General features: G+C 44.1%; 2 protein-coding genes across 32 annotated transcripts in view; one reads left to right on the top strand and one right to left on the bottom strand.

Moving 5' to 3' along the window:
- LOC119285325 (serine/threonine-protein kinase Aurora-3-like) overlaps positions 1–2,928 on the bottom strand; it is a 4,007-nt gene extending 1,079 nt beyond the window's left edge. Inside the window, exons 1-5 of the mRNA XM_037564567.1 lie at positions 2,752–2,928; positions 2,407–2,649; positions 1,549–1,644; positions 191–405; positions 27–101 (exon numbers count right to left, since the gene is read on the bottom strand). Coding sequence (XP_037420464.1) covers positions 27–101; positions 191–405; positions 1,549–1,644; positions 2,407–2,649; positions 2,752–2,928 — 806 coding nt within the window. The remainder of the gene's footprint in view (positions 1–26; positions 102–190; positions 406–1,548; positions 1,645–2,406; positions 2,650–2,751) is intronic.
- A 2,262-nt stretch (positions 2,929–5,190) lies between these two features.
- On the top strand, positions 5,191–20,039 carry LOC119285227. Of its 31 annotated transcripts, none has more exons than XR_005139424.1 (9): positions 5,192–5,659; positions 6,275–6,401; positions 6,827–7,072; positions 7,177–7,268; positions 7,362–7,433; positions 7,524–9,283; positions 18,721–18,824; positions 19,060–19,247; positions 19,325–20,029. XR_005139424.1 is itself a non-coding variant. In XM_037564467.1 (4 exons), the coding sequence occupies exons 1-4, from the start codon at positions 9,239–9,241 to the stop codon at positions 19,483–19,485; spliced, it is 498 nt and encodes a 165-aa protein (XP_037420364.1). In that variant the 5' UTR covers positions 9,174–9,238; the 3' UTR covers positions 19,486–20,029. The 31 variants fall into 31 exon arrangements, 1 of the variants encoding a protein (XP_037420364.1); XR_005139403.1 differs by having other exon boundaries at positions 7,350–7,433; XR_005139423.1 differs by having other exon boundaries at positions 7,345–7,433.
- The last annotated feature ends 1,061 nt before the right edge of the window (positions 20,040–21,100 follow it).

The following is a 21,100-nucleotide window of genomic DNA, read 5'->3' as shown; positions in this document are numbered from 1 at the left end:
AAAGAGATACCAATATTTCAAATGTTACCTTGCAAATGAGATCCTTGGCATCTGCAGATATGTCATGAGTTTTAGGGAACAGCAAGTCCACTTTGACTATCCTGCTCAAAATTAATGTTCCAGAGAATGTGTATCAAAGGAAGACCAGGCAAAACACACACTGTAGCTACAGAAACATTGTAGCTCTTACCTCATCAGGGTATCTTGCTGTTCTGCAGCTTCAAAGGGTGGCGAGCCATACAAAAACTCGTAGCACAGGATTCCTAAAGTCCAGTTGTCAACAGCGTAATCGTGAGCCTTTTTCTCTACCATCTCTGGTGCCAGGTAATCTATTGTGCCACAGAGTGTGTGACGTTTAGCATTTGATCGAACCGCCCATCCAAAGTCTGCAATTTTAAGTCGGCCCTGCAAAATGGAAATTAAGTAACTTTTATAAATAGATTAAAAAAACTCAGCATCTTATGGACAGAGAAAGAGTTAAAAGTGTCAACAGCAATCAGCTCTCACATACCAATGTGGACAGCACAACAAATGATGGTCTTTACTATAGTTTCTTACTCATATGGATGTGGACAGCACAACTAATAAGGTGTCTGACAGTATTTGATAGTCTCTATTGCGACATAAGTAGCTCCTCAGTAATCTCGAGGAAGGTATACAGGACATGCATCTACAAAGTAACCAGGTGTTTACAATCATAAATACTACGCAAGTGCAAATCAGCATAATCATGTACGACCAGCAGTATTTACCTGCAAAACGTGTACTATTAGTCAAAGAAAAGAAATGGGGCGCCCATGTACATTGGTGGACAGCGCATTCGAGTTTTAAAACTTTGGGATGTCAAATATTACACTGCACTCTTTCACTTACAAATAATTATAGAGTAAGATACCATGTATCTGCTATTTCGTCTCTGTTATACAGCTAACTGAAAAATACAAGCTATGTCTGCCATAACCTCAAATTTCTCTTCAATTGGATTAATCACCAATAGTCATAAGTTGCAAACACACGAGATGTATAGTGCTTTCACAAATGTATAGCTCCTGAAATTCTCCACATATATCTTCATAAACTTTCAGCCTAAAAGGATATCTTGATAGTTTATGCTTGCAGTAAGGCCAAGGCAAATGGGATCTATTGTCTCTTTTATCTGATCTCACAAGTAATTTTCACATATCGTCCATATCTATAAGTAAAAAAACTAATCACAATGCACAAACATGCATTCCCACTCTTCCAAGAAACATACATGCATTTCATTAGAGCACAAAATGGTACTAAAATTACTGCAGCAATGCATGGGTCCAATTATTGTTTAATCCATCTGTTGGTAGGCATAATTTACTTTCCACAAAAAAAAGGTAGGCTAATTTACAGCAATGATGTAGTTGAATTCCATGTTGTTGATAAACATGGATGGCCAAGAAATAAACAGTACATTTATCACTGGCATATCAAAATATTGCCCTATTTAATTTCTCAAAATAAGCACTCTGATACGATAACACATTGGGTGCAGCAGCTGCATGCAGAAGAACCAACCTCAATATCAAGGAGCAAATTTTCCGGCTTGATGTCCCTGTGAATTACCTGCTTCTTGTGACAGTACGCCAGTGCACCAGCAAGGCTTGCTACATACTAAAGCAAAAGAAAATGAATTGGATTAACAGAAAATCCAGCACAACAATGGTAAGTCAGAAGAAAAGCAACATAGGTCCATCATGTTTGACAGCCTCATGTGCAGTATATCACAAACAGAGTACATGTCATACTAAGCAGACTGTTTGTTTGACTCATTACTGTTCAGAATATAGAAATACGATTTACTGTGTTAGGATCTTCGGGTTGGATGGTTTAGATCTCAGACTGGGTTAGAAGTGTCACTCTTGAGATGGGCTTTGTGTACAGAAAATGACAGATTTTCTCCACTCCATCGTTTATGAAAGAGGGTGGGTGAGGCTTTTGCCTTGTGTTTCTAAAGATGATCTGGAGTTCTTAAGAAGTTCTTCATCTTGCAGTGATGTACAGAGATCCATCATACCGAAATAAAATGAATAACTCATGCCAAAATCCTTAACGATCAGACAGTTTACTAATTTCAACAAGGCATGACTAAACACATAGTATTGTTTTAGAACACCTACTAACAAATATGCTAAGGTAGAGACACTACCCTTTTCATTGATCTTCTCACATGACCTCAATCAAAGTAAATACTTCACCAATGAAATGCTAGACAAAGTCCTCTATCGATTTTATAGGCATTTCTGTGGGGCGGTCAGAGCTCAAAACGTTCAAGCTTCATCGCAGATTGCGAATAACAACTGGGTTGATCGAATCAATAAACGCCGCGCGGCTGGGAGAAAGTAAGACGGCAGGAAAGGGATGGGGAGGGCTCACGGTGGCGGCGGTCCGCTCCGAGAAGTGGCCGACGCTGCGGAGGAGCTTGTAGAGCTCTCCGCGGGCGGCATACTCGAGGACGAGGACGACTCGCTCGGCGTCGTGGAACCAGGCGAAGAGTCGGAGCACGTTGGGGTGGTCAAGGCCATGCTGGATCTCGATCTCCCGCCGCAGGTGCGCGTGGAACCGGTACTTCTGCAGCTTCGCTTTGTATGTCACCTTGAGCGCCACCACGTAGCCGCTCTGGATCGCCGAAGTTTTCCGCCATGTTAGCTCCATCAGAGTTGAAGTATTCTGGGGAAATCCAAGTTTGAAGGTTCGGGGGCTAGGGTTTCAAGGGTCTACCTGCTTCTCGCGGCCGAGATAGACCTTGCCGAACTTGCCCTCGCCGATGAACTTGCCGATCTCGAAGTCGGAGAGGCTCCACTCCGGCCGCTCCATTAGAGGGGCGAGGACGACGGAGGCGCTGCTGGTTGGTGGAGAGACGTTAAATGCAACGATAGGGATACGTAAATTCACCATTTCAGAAAATCGCCCATACAGGGATACATTCTACTTTATTCAGTTCGCAAAAGAAATGTATAAAAGCTAGGAACGGCAGATTACCTCCTTGTTTTCTCTCCAAGCCTCTCCAATTGACAATGTTGATGCCCTGTTCAAACTCCAAGTTCCAAAGGTATAGAATTAGACTTTTAGTAAGTGTAAAATGAATATGGAGCAGCAAATCAAATAATTAGTTAGCTGGACATCTATCATGGCATAATACGAAAGGTGGAACCTGAAGATCAATCAGCTAACATGCAAAAGGGGAAACAATAACTTTAGGTCTGACTGTTAAAATCAACAACACAGTGTAACAGTACCACTGTATTCCCAATCCTAAACAAGATTTGAGACATCTATCATGCCAACAATACCACCAGTACTAATGTGTTAACCAATTTCGGCCAGTATAACCAAGACAAGGCTCCTGCTCTCTCAAAATTGCATCTTACTGCTAAGCTTTGGTTTCAGGTTAAGACGGTGCAGATAAAACAACTTAAGCTTTCCATTGCATATATCGCCAGTCATTGCACGTTCCACCGCTAACATGTTCAAATAACAACATTTTCTCATCTGAAAAAAATAAATCAAACTACAATCTGTAAACATTTGCCCCTACAAGCATTATCACAAACACCTGTGAGGCAAAATCCTTCCACATATAAACCTGAGCATGCACTGGAAAAATCATGCAGCAAGTATCCAATATCCATTCTACAGCAAGTATTCATCCGATACAATATCCAATCTACAGCAAGTATTCATCCGATACAATATCCAATCTACAGCAAGTTTTCATCCGATACAAAAAATCAGGAAAAAAATTTGAACAGACAGAGGATGCAAGAGGAAGGAGGGAGGGGGGCGACGGAAGAGGGAGGAAGAAGGAGTGCTGTCTACCTGCCTATGGACTGGTCGCCGGCGTAGCTCCGGGAGGAGGCGTTGCTGGGCGGGAGGCGCTGCTGGTGGGAGCGGCTGCTCGACGGAGGGAGGCGCTGCCGGGCTCCTGTGCCGGCGGCGGGGCAGCGGAGGCTTCGGCCGGCTGGGCGCGCCGCGGCGTCGGGCTGGCAGTCGTGGCAGCAGGCCGCCGGCGGCTGGGAACCCCTAGCTGTCGCGCTCGGGAAGGAGGCCTCTCTGGCGTTCGCTCGGGAGGGAGTGCCGGAACTGCTGCACGTACGAAACTTCCATTTCCGATTTGGGTAGATGCAAGATCCAGTGAGGCAGTTTATTTTGAATCGTCGTACAATGGTCGTACGGGTATCAGCACTCAACGGTTTGATACGTGGTGTCGGACAAGGACTGGTATCCAAAAGAGAGAAGTGCATATTTCAACCCCGAACTTTTGCCCTAGTCGAATTTACAATCCTGAACTCGAATACCATCTAAATTACAACTCCCAACTCTTAAAACCGGTCATAATTCAACCCTTCTCTTCCTATTGACCGGTTTTGACCTAGTTGACCGGATTTTGACCCGTTGACTAGTTAACAGTAAATTTTAAAAAATAAAAAATATAAAAATCACAAATAATTTATTTTTTTCACAAGGTGAACAGTAAATTTTAAAAAGTAAAAAATTCAAAAAATAATTTTGATTTTTTCACCGTCTGAACAGTAAATTCAAAAAACAAAAAAAAATAAAAAAAGAATATTTTTTGCATGGAAGATGTATCAATGTGTGAGGTCCGTGCCAATTTTCATCGTGTTCGGACATCTAAGTAGCTCTCAGCCAAAAAAACAAAATCAGCCCGAACAATGCACGACAGTTAACTGTTTCACAGACTCCACATTTGTCTTTTTTTTAGAGCTACTCAAATGTCCAAACAAGCTAAAAAATTGTAACTTAAAAAAATACTATTCACCATGTGAAAAAAAATAAGAAATAGATTTTTTTTAATTTACTGTTCATTTAGTCAACGGGTCAAAACCGGTCAACTTGGTCAAAACCGGTCAAGAGGTAGTGAAGGGTCGAATCCTGACCGGTTTTGAGAGTTGGGGGTTGTAATTTAGACGGTATTGAAGTTCAGGATTGTAAATTAGACTAAGGCAAGAGTTTAAGATTGAAATATGTACTTTTCTCTATCCAAAATAATAAGGTGTGCATTGAGGCCCTTCATTGGGCGTGTCCACGTCGGACTAGCTAGGGACAAAAAACACTTCCGACGACGTGGGATAGGAACGGTGTTCTGTGCGGCTGAGCTGTAATTGGTTAGGAGAGAATGAAATATCTCCCCAGATACACCCTCCCCCCAGGAAGCACGCAATCCCCTTTCCCCTTCCTCGCACGCGACCTCCTTGTCTCCCTCACTCACGCCTCTTCTCCTCGGCCCCCCGCGCGCTGTCCATCGGCGGACGAGGAAGGCTGGTGCCAGCAACGACCGCAGAGAGCTACGTCGGTCGGCAGTGGAGGTGCGGCTGCGGCTGCGGCCGATGGGCATAGCAGAGCGAAGCGGCGCGGCGGCCGAGCGCGATCCGTGGACATCGACCTTAGAGACCAAGCTGGGAGGAAGGAGGAGAAGAGGCTGGAACTGGGGGGACTCGGCGGAGGAGTAGAGGCCGCAGCGGTGGATCGGAGTTTGTATCGCGGGACGGCGGTGAGGAAGGCGAGCCGGAGGTGCCCTCGCTGCTGCCCCCACCACTTCGCGTCTGTACAGGTCGTTGCTGCCGCTGCTCTTCTTCCGTTAGGAAGAAAGGTCGATAAATGCAACAAGGTACTTCACCCTCCCAACTCCCTCTGTCGCCGGTCGTTCCTGTTGTTGATTGCTGCTGCTTGCTATTGATGCTCTGCCGCTGCTGCTGATTTTGTCATTACCACTGTCCTAAATCAGTTTCTATTGTTCACCAACTCGATTTGGTTATGATGACATGCTATTAATTAGTGAAGGGGCCATAACACATGATTATGGGAGATACTATCAATGGATGCTTACCTCTTAGTACATGTTTATCACAATACTTTAGAACTTAAGTCCATGTTCTTTTCTTGGGGTTTGATTCCCCAAGTGACATCGATGCCTGTGGGGTTTCAGTTGGCCCCCTCCTGACACTCCTTATCCCTAGGGTTTCAATTTCTAATCCATGTACAATCCTAATGGGATATGGGCGTATGGCTCTATATAGGTGGATGTGATGTACATCTATAGAAGAAAATTTTGCAGTACCGTTAGTTGATTGTTTTGGTTGTGCTACTTATGACATTGATATGTGTGTAAAGTGGGAGCGGTTTGCGAAAGCGAAAGGTGAACTTGTTATTCTTGCTGGCTTTCTGGGTGTTTTTATTTCAAGTGTATTTGCTTGGACTTAGCATAACATGAACATACCTGCAGGGATTATCAAGTACAAGAAGAAGTGCGTGCATGGGACGAGCAAGCTAATTCCTGGAAGCGGACTTACTGCTATGGTTGTGTTAATGATGACAGAGTGTTCCCATCGTTGAAGCCAAACTGACAGATGGTGAGCAACTTGTCTTTTCTATCTGTGGCTGGTGAATCTTGTTTTGTAACAAGTGTAGTTATTTGTTGGAGCTTTCCCGTGCCAAGTACATATTGCAGTTATCATGAGCTGTGACACAAATGCTTAACAGCCTGCTTGCTTCTGCTTATGTACACCGATTTAGTCCAATGTTCTTTTTAAGCCTCCAATGCTCTTCGCATTTTGAGTAACTGAATCTAGCGAGTAGCAATCATTTCGAGATTTACATAATATTGCAGTCGTGTGTTGTGACACTGACACATATGCTTAACAACCTGCACACTTTTGCTTCAGTAATTTTTTTTCATTTATCACTGACTGGATCTCTTGGGTCTTCATTGTCAGTATAGTTAGTGCAAACATGTTTGCGTTCTGTTACCCTTTTAACTAAGTATGATTTATTACAGAGCCTGGTGTTGATCCTTTTGCTCAAAGGAGGGAAGAGAAGAAGAGCAGCATCGATAAACAAGAAATTAACAGACGTGGGAATTTGAAGAACGGGCCATCGTCGGATTTTCTCCCAGGTGAGGGGAGGCGTTCAGGGGATTGGCTACGAAGGCGCTGGCCACCGAGCGCCGAGCGGCAGCTAGCCTACAACGAAGATCTGCACAAGGGCGCTACAAGATCTGCATGGACGTCCTAGAATCCACCGGGTGAGATGGATTCTTTTTCTCTTTTATTCTCCACTCGTCCTGCTGCAGACCAAATAGATCAGATTTATTGGAAGATATGTTGTGATGTTGATGATTGATTTCAGTCTGTAGTAACATGAGTCCCACGCTCGGCCTCCTGCAAGGGCGACCTTTCCTACTCCCAAAAGCAGACCTGGTTCAAGATCAGAGGCAACAAGTAAGCTCCTACTATGTGTCTATGTTAATCTGTCATCTCAGTATAATTCATCCCCATCCCACTACATTTAGTTCAGTTCAGTTAAGTGATTAGGCATAATGCGCGAATGCAAGCAAGGTTGGGAGGAATGGGTCGATGGTGTCATGCCTCGGCGCACGGGACCAGGTAAGGCAACTTGCACTTTGATTTCCAAAGTGGTGGTTTGGATTTTGGACAGTACTATAACCCGATGGTCATCTTCTCGATCTACATCAGTATTCTGTAGAGGCTGTGAACAAGCTTGAGGGACCTGAAAGTTGAGTGATGGTTTTCCTTTTTTTTCAAGTATTTTATAATTTTTTATTCTCCACTCTAAACAGTTCACTTCAATATCTCTTACACAAAAGCAACTCCCAAGGGCGTTCTGAAGCTTACGAAAGTGGAAGGCCTAAACATCTATCATCTAAAGACTCATTTGCAGATACTACTTTAGGGTTATTTCGCCACTTCACTGAAAATGAAACCAAACATCTCTTCTTCTTTTCTTTGTTGAACAGAAGTACCGACACACAAAGTATATTCCATAGATCAAAGAAGAGTAAATGTGTATATCGCACAATTCAAAGGTTAAAATATTGTTCTGCTAAATACCCCCATCATCTCAGTAGTTTGTGGGTCATTACGATCAGCATTTACGATTTGCATCAAAGTTTTCTATGCATGCAAACAAAACTACTCTGATCAAGTTGGTATGGAGTTGGACACCCAGACTTTTTGCGCATCTAAGTGTCGTGACATTGATTGTTTCATCTAATTCTCCATGTGCCAAGTGATGTAAATACTGAAAGGATTACCATTTTATTATATTAACAAAGACAATCGTTTCCTGTAACTACTACAGTATCTTAGACCGATTCCAACTAGATGGAACTGGCTCAATTGTACAAGAAGTACAAGGACCAGGGTATGATCTATCTGCATATGATCAGTCCTTGATTTTCAGTTATGATATATTATGCTTACAATTTGATGCGACCACAGGTTTTGAGTTCCTTACTTTCCCATGCAATCAGTTTGGTGGGCAGGAACCTGGCATTAATGAGTAAATTGTTCAGATTTCTTGCACTCATTTGAAGGCCGAGTATCTGATTTTTGACAAGATAAATGTGTGCTTGATACTCCCTCCTCCTTTTTTCTTGGTGGTTCTCTGCTTCAAGCTGAAAGAAACGATTGCATTTGTGTACAATGTACACTATGACTGCTTCCATGAACAATTACTATAATTTGATTGAGGAAACACGATCCAGCCTGTGTACTCTATTTTTATGCAGTCTGAGCGATATAAAATCTGAAACCAATGTTGGTTATTAAAAAATCGGACTTTAGTTGTACCAACTGACTGGGCGTGTCCGTGCTCCTGTGTTCTTGGGGCTACGATAACCTCCTTGTGTGCCCCTCAGCATTAATGAGATAATGTTGGTCCAATGCTTATAATTTAATCAGTGGTTCCTACTGAATTTTTAAAAGGTCTATGCCTAATTTGGTGTTGCTTATTCAATTAGCTTCACATGTTGCAACTAATCATGTTTGATGTGCTGCCATGCTCTCAGTATTATCTTGTTCAGTTCTATAAATTTTTTTTGAGCTTTTGTTCAGTGCTATAATTGGGGCCATGCTCTTAGTATTGTGTTGTTTTTACGCACTCAACACCTACTGCAGGTGATAGACTCGTAAAAAAATCTAAGGTTAATATTTATGCTCAAGGAGAAAAGGAGAAATCTACACATCTTGGTGATGCTGAGATGTGTAGGCTTTCTAATATTGCTTATTCCTGATTGATATGTCATCAAATCAAGTAAAAACGAGTATGCTTTGATCCATGCCACATCCGTTGAATGTAACCTCTTGGTACTTCCTACTTTTCAGTAGATTTTTGAGGGGGGAGATACATGGTCTCAATACTGCATTCGGTCTAGAAGAAGCTGATCTGTATGAGATGCGGCAGTGCCAGGGGACAGTTGCTTCTGCTATTTTTGGTAACTGCATCTTCTTTTCTATGCCAATTATATTTACATGGTGTCATGTTTCCATGTCGGTGCTAATTGCACGTTGTGTGTGAGCTTTCTTATTTGTTTTTCTTAGGGAATTATGATATAATGCAACAATCAGAAAAGATTAGTACATTTTCAAAAGATGTTTGCTTCATGTTTCTGGATGAAGAAACTGAAGCTGCAATAAAGAAGATCATTGATAATACGAAAAGAATCGGGCTGTGGCAGGTGGTTGTTGTGCACAACCTTCCTTATCCTGACCCCACAGCTTTCGTCAAAATTAGCCTAAAATCACTGTGCAGTTCATTGTGAAGAAAATAAATAAAAATACTACTGAATTGACAGAGTTTTGAGGCCGGTTCGCCGTTGTTGCACTGTACATTTAGTTATTTGATTTTCCTAACTGAATCTTTTAGGTGCCAGTTACTTCTTGTTGGGGAACGTAGCAGAATTTTAAAATTTTCTACGCATCACCAAGATCAATCAATGGAGTCATCTATCAATGAGGGAAAGAGGAGTGCATCTACATACCCTTGTAGATCACGAGCGGAAGCGTTCAAGAGAACGGGGTTGATGGAGTCGTACTCGACGTGATTCAAATCACCGATGATCAAGTGCCGAACGGACAGCACCTCCGTGTTCAACACACGTACGGTTGGGAAGACGTCTCCTCCAACTTGATCCAGCAAGGGGGAAGGAGATGTTGATGAAGATCCAGCAGCACGACGACGTGGTGGTGGAAGCAACGATGATCTCGGCAGGGCTTCGCCAAGTGCAAGGGAGATGGAGGAGTGTCACGGGAGGGAGAGGGAGAGGCCAGGGGCTTGGGTGCGTAGCCCTTCCTCCCCCCCCCCCCACTATATATAGGGTGCTTAGGGGGGCGGCGGCCAAGGGGGTGCCTTGCCCCCCAAGGCAAGGGTGGCGCCCCCACCCCTAGGGTTTCTAACCCTAGGTGCAGGGGAGGCCCAAGGGGGGGCGCACCAGCCCACTAGGGGCTGGTTCCCCTCCCACTTCAGCCCATGGGGCCCTCCGGGATAGGTGGCCCCACCCGGTGGACCCCCGGGACCCTTCCGGTGGTGTCGGTACAATACCGTGACCCTCGAAACCTTTCCGATGGCCGAAACTGAACTTCATATATATGAATCTTTACCTTCGGATAATTCCGGAACTCCTCGTGACGTTCGAGATCTCATCCGGGACTCCGAACAACTTTTGGGTTACCGTGTGCTAATATCTCTATAACCCTAGCGTCACCGAACCTTAAGTGTGTAGACCCTACGGGTTCGGGAGACATGCAGACATGACCGAGAAGCCTCTCCGGTCAATAACCAATAACTGGATCTGGATACCCATGTTGGCTCCCACATGCTCCACGATGATCTCATCGAATGAACCACGATGTTGAGGATTCAATCAATCCGTATACAATTCCCTTTGTCAATCGGTACGTTATTTGCCCGAGACTCGATCGTCGGTATCCCAATACCTTGTTCAGTCTCGTTACCGGCAAGTCACTTTACTCGTACCGTAATGCATGATCCCGTGATCAACCACTTGATCACATTGAGCTCATTATGATGATGCATTACCGAGTGGGCCCAGAGATACCTCTCCGTCATACGGAGTGACAAATCCCAGTCTCGATTCATGCCAACCCAACAGACACTTTCGGAGATACCTGTAATGTACCTTTATAGTCACCCAGTTACGTTGTGACGTTTGGCACACCTAAGGCACTCCTACGGTATCCGGGAGTTGCACAATCTCATGGTCTAAGGAAATAATACTTGACATTCAGAAAAGCTACAACAAACGAACTACACGATCTTTGAGCTAAGCTTAGGATTGGGTCTTGTCCATCACATCATTCTCCTAATGATGTGATCCCGTTATCAATGACATCCAATGTCCATAGTCAGGAAACCATGACTATATTTTGATCAACGAGCTAGTCAACTAGAGGCTCACTAGGGACGGTGTTGTGGTCTATGTATTCACACATGTATTACGATTTCCGGATAACACAATTATAGCATGAACAATAGACAATTATTATGAACAAAGAAATATAATAATAACCATTTTATTATTGCCTCTAGGGCATATTTCCAACAGTCTCCCACTTGCACTAGAGTCAATATTCTAGTTACATTGTGATGAATCGAACATCCATGCAGTTCTGGTGTTGATCATGTTTTGCTCTAGGGAGAGGTTTAGTCAACGGATCTGCTACATTCAGGTCTGTATATACTTTACAAACCTCTATGTCTTCATTTTGAACACTTTCACGAATGGAGTTGAAGCGACGCTTGATATGCTTGGTCTTCCTGTGAAACATGGGCTCCTTGGCAAGGGCAATAGCTCCAGTGTTGTCACAGAAGAGAGTCATCGGCCCCGACGCATTGGGTATGACTCCTAGGTCGGTGATGAACTCCTTCACCCAGATTGCTTACATGTAGATTCCGCCACGACGCTTTGCTTGCAACTGCACCAGCTTACTGCCCCACCATTCAAAATATACACGTATCCGGTTTGTGACTTAGAGTCATCCAGATCTGTGTCGAAGCTAGCGTCGACGTAACCCTTTACGACGAGCTCTTCGCCACCTCCATAAACGAGAAACATATCCTTGGTCCTTTTCAGATACTTCAGGATATTCTTGACCGCTGTCCAGTGTTCCATGCCGGGATTACTTTGGTACCTTCCTACCAAACTTAGGGCAAGGTTTACATCAGGTCTGGTACACAACATAGCATACATGATAGACCATATGGCCGAGGCATAGGGGACGACACTCATCTTTTCTCTATCTTCTGCCGTGGTTGGGCATTGAGCCATGCTCAATCTCGTACCTTGCAATACAGGCAAGAACCCCTTCTTTGATTGATCCATTTTGAACTTCTTCAATATCTTGTCAAGGTACGTACTCTGCGAAAGACCAATGAGGCGTCTTGATCTATCTCTATAGATCTTGATGCCTAATATATAAGCAGCTTCTCCAAGGTCCTTCATTGAAAATCACTTGTTCAAGTAGGCCTTTATGCTTTCCAAGAATTCTATATCATTTCCCATCAACAGTATGTCATCCACATACAATATGAGAAATGCTATAGAGCTCCCACTCACTTTCTTGTAAATGCAGGCTTCTCCATAAGTCTGCATAAACCCAAACGCTTTGATCATCTCATCAAAGCGAATGTTCCAACTCCGAGATGCTTGCACCAGCCCATAAATCGAGCATTGGAGCTTGCACACCTTGTCAGCATTCTTAGGATCGACAAAACCTTCCGGCTGCATCATATACAATTCTTCCTTAAGGAAACCATTAAGGAATGCCGTTTTGACGTCCATTTGCCATATCTCATAATCATAGAATGCGGCAATTGCTAACATGATTCGGACGGACTTCAGCTTCGCTACGGGTGAGAAAGTCTCATCATAGTCAACCCCTTGAACTTGTCGATAACCCTTAGCGACAAGCCGAGCTTTATAGATGGTCACATTACCATCCGCGTCTGTCTTCTTCTTAAAGATCCATTTATTTTCTATGGCTCGCCGATCAACGGGCAAGTCAGTCAAAGTCCATACTTCGTTTTCATACATGGATCCTATCTCGGATTTCATGGCTTCCAGCCATTTGTCGGAATCCGGGCCCGCCATCGCTTCTTCATAGTTCGAAGGTTCACCGTTGTCTAACAACATGATTTCCAAGATAGGGTTGCCATACCACTCTGGTGCGGAATGTGTCTTTGTGGACCTACGAAGTTCAGTAGCAACTTGATCTGAAGTTTCATGATCATCATCAACTTCCTCTCTAGTCGGTGCAGGCACCTCAGGAACATTTTCTTGAGCTACGCCATTTACCGGTTCAAGAGGTAATACTTCATCAAGTTCTACTTTCCTCTCACTTATTTCTTTCGAGAGAAACTCTTTCTCTAGAAAGGACCCATTCTTGGCAACAAAGATCTTGCCTTCGGATCTGAGGTAGAAGGTATACCCAACAGTTTCTTTAGGGTATCCTATGAAGACGCATTTTTCCGATTTGGGTTCGAGCTTTTCAAGTTGAATTTTCTTGACATAAGCATCGCATCCCCAAACTTTTAGAAACGACAGCTTAGGTTTCTTCCCAAACCATAATTCATACGGTGTCGTCTCAACGGATTTCGACGGAGCCCTATTTAAAGTGAATGCGGCAGTCTCTAAAGCATAGCTCCAAAATGATAGCGGTAAATCGGTAAGAGACATCATAGATCGCACCATATCTAATAGAGTGCGATTACGACGTTCGGACACACCATTACGCTGAGGTGTTCTAGGCGGCGTTAGTTGTGAAACTATTCCACATTTCCTTAAGTGTGTGCCAAATTCGTGACTCAAGTATTCTCCGCCACGATCTGATCGCAAGAACTTGATTTTCCTGTCACGTTGATTCTCAACCTCACTCTGAAATTTCTTGAACTTTTCAAAGGTCTCAGACTTGTGTTTCATTAAGTAGACATACCCATATCTACTCAAGTCATCAGTGAGGGTGAGAACATAACGATAGCCACCGCGAGCCTCAACACTCATTGGACCGCACACATCAGTATGTATGATTTCCAATAAGTTGGTTGCTCGCTCCATTGTTCCTGAGAACGGAGTCTTGGTCATTTTACCCATGAGGCATGGTTCGCACGTGTCAAATGATTCGTAATCAAGAGATTCTAAAAGTCCATCTGCATGGAGCTTCTTCATGCGTTTGACACCTATGTGACCAAGGCGGCAGTGCCACAAGTATGTGGGACTATCATTATCAACCTTACATCTTTTGGTGTTCACACTATGAATATGTGTAGCATTACGCTCGAGATTCATTAAGAATAAACCATTCACCATCGGAGCATGACCATAAAACATATCTCTCATATAAATAGAACAACCATTATTCTCGGATTTAAATGAGTAGCCATCTCGTATTAAACGAGATCCTGATACAATGTTCATGCTCAAAGCTGGCACTAAATAACAATTATTGAGGTTTAAAACTAATCCCGTAGGTAAATGTAGAGGTAGCGTGTCGACGGCGATCACATCGACCTTGGAACCATTCCCGACACGCATCATCACCTCGTCCTTCGCCAGTCTCCGCTTATTCCGCAGCTCCTGCTTTGAGTTACAAATGTGAGCAACCGCACCGGTATCAAATACCCAGGAGCTACTACGAGTACTGGTAAGGTACACATCAATTACATGTATATCACATATACCTTTCGTGATGCCGGCTTTCTTGTTCGCTAAGTATTTGGGGTAGTTCCGCTTTCAGTGACCACTTTCCTTGCAATAAAAGCATTCAGTCCCGAGCTTGGGTCCATTCTTTGGCTTCTTCCCGGCAGCTTGCTTACCGGGCGCAGCAACTCCCTTGCCGTCCTTCTTGAAGTTCTTCTTACCCTTGCCTTTCTTGAACTTAGTGGTTTTATTCACCATCAACACTTGATGTTCCTTTTTGACTTCTACCTCTGCTGATTTCAGCATTGCAAATACTTCAGGAATGGTCTTTTCCATCCCCTGCATATTGAAGTTCATCACAAAGCTCTTGTAGCTCGGTGGAAGCGACTGAAGGATTCTGTCAATGACCGCGTCATCCGGGAGATTAATTCCCAGCTGAGTCAAGCAGTTATGCAACCCAGACATTTTGAGTATGTGCTCACTGATAGAACTATTTTCCTCCATCTTACAGCTGAAGAACTTGTTGGAGACTTCATATCTCTCGACCCGGTATGAGCTTGAAAAACCATTTTCAGCTCTTCGAACATCTCATATGCTCCGTGTCTCTCAAAACGCTTTTGGAGCCCCGGTTCTAAGCTGTAAAGCATGCCGCACTGAACGAGGGAGTAATCATCAGCACGTGTCTGCCAAGCATTCATAATCTCTTGGTTCTGTGGGACGGGTGCGTCACCTAGCGGTGCTTCTAGGACATAATCTTTCTTGGCAGCTATGAGGATGATCCTCAGGTTCTGGACCCAGTCCGTATAGTTGCTGTCATCGTCTTTCAGCTTGGTTTTCTCTAGGAACGCGTTGAAGTTGAGGACAACGTTGGCCATTTGATCTACAAGACATATTGTAAAGAATTTTAGACTAAGTTCATGATAATTAAGTTCATCTAATCAAATTATTCAATGAACTCCCACTCAGATAGACATCCCTCTAATCATCTAAGTATAACATGATCCGAGTTAACTAGGCCGTGTCCGATCATCACGTGACGCGGACTAGTCAACATCGGTGAACATCTTCATGTTGATCGTATCTTCTATACGACTCATGCTCGACCTTTCGGTCTTCTGTGTTCCGAGGCCATGTCTGTACATGCTAGGCTCGTCAAGTCAACCTAAGTGTATTGCGTGTGTAAATTTGTCTTACACCCGTTGTATTCGAACGTTAGAATCTATCACACCCGATCATCACGTGGTGCTTCAAAACAACGAACCTTCGCAACGGTGCACAGTTAGGGGGAACACTTTCTTGAAAAAATTTCGAGGGATCATCTTATTTAAGCTACCGTCGTTCTAAGCAAATAAGATGTAAAACATGATAAACATCACATGCAATCAAGTAGTGACATGATATGGCCAATATCATTTGCTCCTTTGATCTCCATCTTCAGGGCTCCATGATCATCGTTGTCACCGGCATGACACCATGATCTCCATCATCATGATTTCCATCATCGTGTCTTCTTGAAGTTGTCTCGTCATCTATTACTTCTACTACTATGGCTAACGCTTTAGCAATAAAGTAAAGTAATTACATGACGTTTATGTTGACACGCAGGTCATAAATAAATAAAGACAACTCCTATGGCTCCTGCCGGTTGTCATACTCATCGACATGCAAGTCGTGATTCCTATTACAAGAACATGATCATCTCATACATCACATATATCATTCATCACATCCTTTGGCCATATCACATCACAAAACACTTGCTGCAAAAACAAGTTAGACGTCCTCTAATTGTTGTTGCAAGTTTTTACGTGGCTGTTATAGGTTTCTAGCAAGAACGTTTCTTACCTACGCCAAAATCACAACGTGAATTGCCAATTTCTATTTACCCTTCATAAGGACCCTGTTCATCGAATCCGATCCGACTAAAGTGGGAGAGACAGACACCCGCCAGCCACCTTATGCAACTAGTGCATGTCAGTCGGTGGAACCGGTCTCACGTAAGCGTACATGTAAGGTTGGTCCGGGCCGCTTCATCCCACGATGTCGCCGAATCAAGATAAGACTAGTAACGGCAAGATAATTGACAATATCGACGCCCACAACTACTTTGTGTTCTACTCGTGCATAGTAACTACGCATAGACCTAGCTCATGATGCAACTGTTGGGGAACGTAGTAGAATTTTAAAATTTTCTACGCATCACCAAGATCAATCTATAGAGTCATCTATCAACGAGGAAAAGAGGAGTGCATCTACATACCCTTGTAGATCACGAGCGGAAGCGTTCAAGAGAACGGGGTTGATGGAGTCGTACTCGACGTGATTCAAATCACCGATGACCAAGTGCCGAACGGATAGCACCTCCGTGTTCAACACACGTACGGTTGGGAAGACGTCTCCTCCAACTTGATCCAGCAAGGGGGAAGGAGAGGTTGATGAAGATCCAGCAGCACGACGGCGTGGTGGTGGAAGCAACGGTAATCTCGGCAGGGCTTCACCAGGCGCAAGGGAGATGGAGGAGTGTCACGGGAGGGAGAGGGAGAGGCCAGGGGCTTGGGTGCGCAGCCCTCCCTCCCCCCCACTATATATAGGGTGCCTAGGGGGGCGCCGGCCCTAGGAGATCCAATCTCCTAGGGGGGCGGCGGCCAAGGGGGTGCCTTGCCCCCCAAGGCAAGGGTGGCGCCCCCACCCCTAGGGTTTCTAACCCTAGGCGCAGGGGGAGGCCCAAGGGGGGCGCACCAGCCCACTAGGGGCTGGTTCCCCTCCCACTTCAGCCCATGGGGCCCTCTGGGATAGGTGGCCCCACCCGGTGGACCCCCGGAACCCTTCCGGTGGTGCCGGTACAATACCGGTGACCCCCGAAACCCTCCCGATGGCCGAAACTGGACTTCCTATATATGAATCTTTACCTCCTGACCATTCTGGAACTCCTCGTGACGTCCGGGATCTCATCCGGGACTCCGAACAACTTTCGGGTTACCGTGTGCTAATATCTCTACAACCCTAGCGTCACCGAACGTTAAGTGTGTAGACCCTACGGGTTCGGGAGACATGCAGACATGACCGAGAAGCCTCTTCGGTCAATAACCAACAGCGGGATCTGGATACCCATGTTGGCTCCCACATGCTCCACGATGATCTCATCGGATGAACCACGATGTCGAGGATTCAATCAATCTGTATACAATTCCCTTTGTTAAGCGGTACGTTACTTTCCCGAGACTCGATCGTCGGTATCCCAATACCTTGTTCGGTCTCGTTACCGGCAAGTCACTTTACTCGTACCGTAATGCATGATCCCGTGATCAACCACTTGATCACATTGAGCTCATTATGATGATGCATTACCGAGTGGGCCCAGAGATACCTCTCCGTCATACGGAGTGACAAATCCTAGTCTCAATTCGTGCCAACCCAACAGACACTTTCGGAGATACCTGTAATGTACCTTTATAGTCACCTAGTTACGTTGTGACGTTTGGCACACCCAAGGCACTCCTACGGTATCCGGGAGTTGCACAATCTCATGGTCTAAGGAAATGATACTTGACATTCAGAAAAGCTACAGCAAACGAACTACACGATCTTTGAGCTAAGCTTAGGATTGGGTCTTGTCCATCACATCATTCTCCTAATGATGTGATCCCGTTATCAATGACATCCAATGTCCATAGTCAGGAAACCATGACTATCTTTTGATCAACGAGCTAGTCAACTAGAGACTCACTAGGTAACACAATTATAGCATGAACAATAGACAATTATCATGAACAAAGAAATATAATAATAACCATTTTATTATTGCCTCTAGGGCATATTTCCAACACTTCTGGCATGGAGATTGTGCACAAGCGATGTAAACTAAAAGTTACTTCCTCCGTCCCAAAATATAAGAACGTTTTTGACACTATTGATAGTGTCAAAAACGTTCTTATATTCTGGGACAGAGAGAGTAGTTGTAACGATAATTCTACACAATCTTCTAAAAGCAACATGTGCTCTTATCTAGATAACTGATCCAACATGTTTTCATTCTTTTCTGCATTGGGTCAGTATGTGAAAAGTTTCTCGACTCCACAATCAATTTTCTGTTCTGTTGAAAGGCAAGAGTATGCCATGCTTAATGCGAATCAGCATGAGCGAATTGTTTTCCTAATCGTGTATTTTCCTTGTGATAATTTTTTAACTGAATACCTTGTGATATTTTCCTCAAACAGGTTCCAAAACTATTACTTCATCGACTCTTTACTGATGTGCGGTATTCACTCTGGATCGATGGGAAACTTAAACTTGTGAAGGATCCTTATCAGTTGTTAGAGAGGTAAACATCACGTTCTCTCACTGACCTCCGTCTGCTACTTATAAACTACTTTGCACACAACTCAATGAAAGCATGCCGTCAAAAAGTAAGTTGCTTGTTGCCAGTGCCACTTATGCTCTATCTGTTGTATTAAGAGATCCAAGCTGCACCATATTCTTACTTTAATATTAAGTCTACTCTTATCTAGATTTTGACTTCTTATTATTTTGATTTTGTATACACTGTCATGCCGCAGATTCTTGTGGAGGAAAAATGTGCGCTTCGCTATTTCCAGGCATTATAGACTCTTTGATGTCCTTGAGGAAGCTGAGGCCAACAAGGCTGGTGGGAAGTATGATAATGCTTCAATCGATAACCAAATAGAGTTCTACAAGAGAGAGGGTTTAACCCATTATTCATCAGCTAAGTTCCTTATTACAAGCGGTAATGGTTCTTCTCGCTGAATTCTGATATAGAAATATTTCTCCTGAGAACATAAGCGATACATTTTTCTTGAACAGATGTCCCCGAGGGCTGTGTAACTATAGGAGAGCACATACCCATCACCAATCTATTCACATGCCTTTGGTTCAATGAAGTTGATCGTTCCACCTCAAGAGATCAGCTAAGCTTTAGCGCAGCGAGGGATAAAATAAGATCAAGAGTTCTTTTTGACAACTAAATAAGACTAGGAGTTAATTGGGCTGTAGACATGTTCCTGGATTGTGGAAGGCGTGATTTTGTTGTTCAGGTACTTTCGAGTTAATGCTTTGTGCGGCACGTCATTCCATTTGCAACCTATAAGTACTACTGCATCTTGGTACCGAGTGCAAACTTGTGAAATTACACAAAAAATCCCGCATAACGATGGATCTTCGCATCGTCATAGGGAGCTGTCTGAAAACAACATCAGTGGACAGATGATTTTTTGGAAAGAACAATGCCAGGATCTTTGACAGAATAGAATTTTACTGGAGTTTGAGGCTATATTATTGATGAGGTATCCTGGAGAGCTGCAAGCTGCCTTTCTTGTTTTGAATCATGTTCCTGTTGTTTTCTTCCTGGTGAGAGTGTATTATGTGGGTAGTGTAATCATCATGATCTCTGAGGCTATGTATAGAGTTGCATCATTGTTTTCTTGAAAATTGCCCCTCTAAATTCATGTTCTCTTATAACTTATCCTGTAAAATCTTCTCTGTATTTTAATGAAGTTTGACGTCACGCCATTGGAGATAACAGCAAGTGGAACATTACAAGCCTTATTAATTGCTACTGATGCTACTGATTGTAGTTAAGCTCGTCCATTTTGTTGGAGGCTAGCTATGTGCCAAACACACCCAAAAAAAAGAAATCGAAATGGTCGGCACCTACATGGCCGGCTCCGGAGAGCTTCCGCTCAAGCGGCGCACTAAAGGTGCGCCCCAACCACTAGTGCGGTATGCAAAGTGGTGTATACCATCTATGTGGTCCTTTTTTCTATTAAAAAGTCATGGTGGCTAGCTTTATACTATTACTCTCGAATACATAAGAGTATCTCCATTCGTTTGTCTCCCCAGGAGCCATTTTTTCAGCCAGTTTAGGTCATGCAAACGAAAAAATTGGCCGGGGTGGGGGGGGGTCATATGCCCTCCCCCAACACTAGAAGACAAGAGAGATGAGAGGAAAAAGAGATGAAGTGGGCGAGAGGGAGTGAGAGGCTGACAGTGGGCTTGTTGCATGCAAATAATAGCGCCGGTGGACCCCTCCCTGGTTTTGGGTTGGGATCGGCGGATGTTATTTTGGCCAAATCCGGCGCAAAACAAGATAGTGGGGGCGTGATTGGGGTAATTTTCCACTGTCGGCGCTAAAAAAAGCCTATGAGAGGGGCATCCTGGCGGCTGGGTGGAGATGCTCTAACACTTACATCGTCAGCTCAAAATTTGAAAATAAAACTAGGGAAGAGTCCGGCCGTAGCGTCAGAGGATAGCGTCTATGTGTTTTGCCGTGAGCTGCTAAGTTAAAAAAACTAGGGGCATGATTGGGGTAATTTTCCACTGTCGGCGTTAAAAAAAGCCTATGGGAGGGGCATCTTGAGGGGCTGGGTGGAGATGCTCTAACACTTCCATCGTCAGCTCAAAATTTGAAAATAAAACTAGGGAAGAGCCCGACCACAGCGTCAGAGGATAGCGTCTATGTGTTTTGTCGTGAGCTGCTAACGTATTTTGGTCATGCAATGCTTACACGGAGTTAAACGACCCTCTTCGACCACAGAGATGGCTGTTTGAGAAACAACTCGAGGTACAAATTCGAATCCTCGG

This window comes from Triticum dicoccoides, chromosome 1A (assembly GCF_002162155.2).
Source record: "Triticum dicoccoides isolate Atlit2015 ecotype Zavitan chromosome 1A, WEW_v2.0, whole genome shotgun sequence".
NCBI lineage: Eukaryota > Viridiplantae > Streptophyta > Magnoliopsida > Poales > Poaceae > Triticum > Triticum dicoccoides.
The sequence above is the reverse complement of the archived record's forward strand: the minus strand, read 5'-3'. Positions and strand labels throughout refer to the sequence as shown.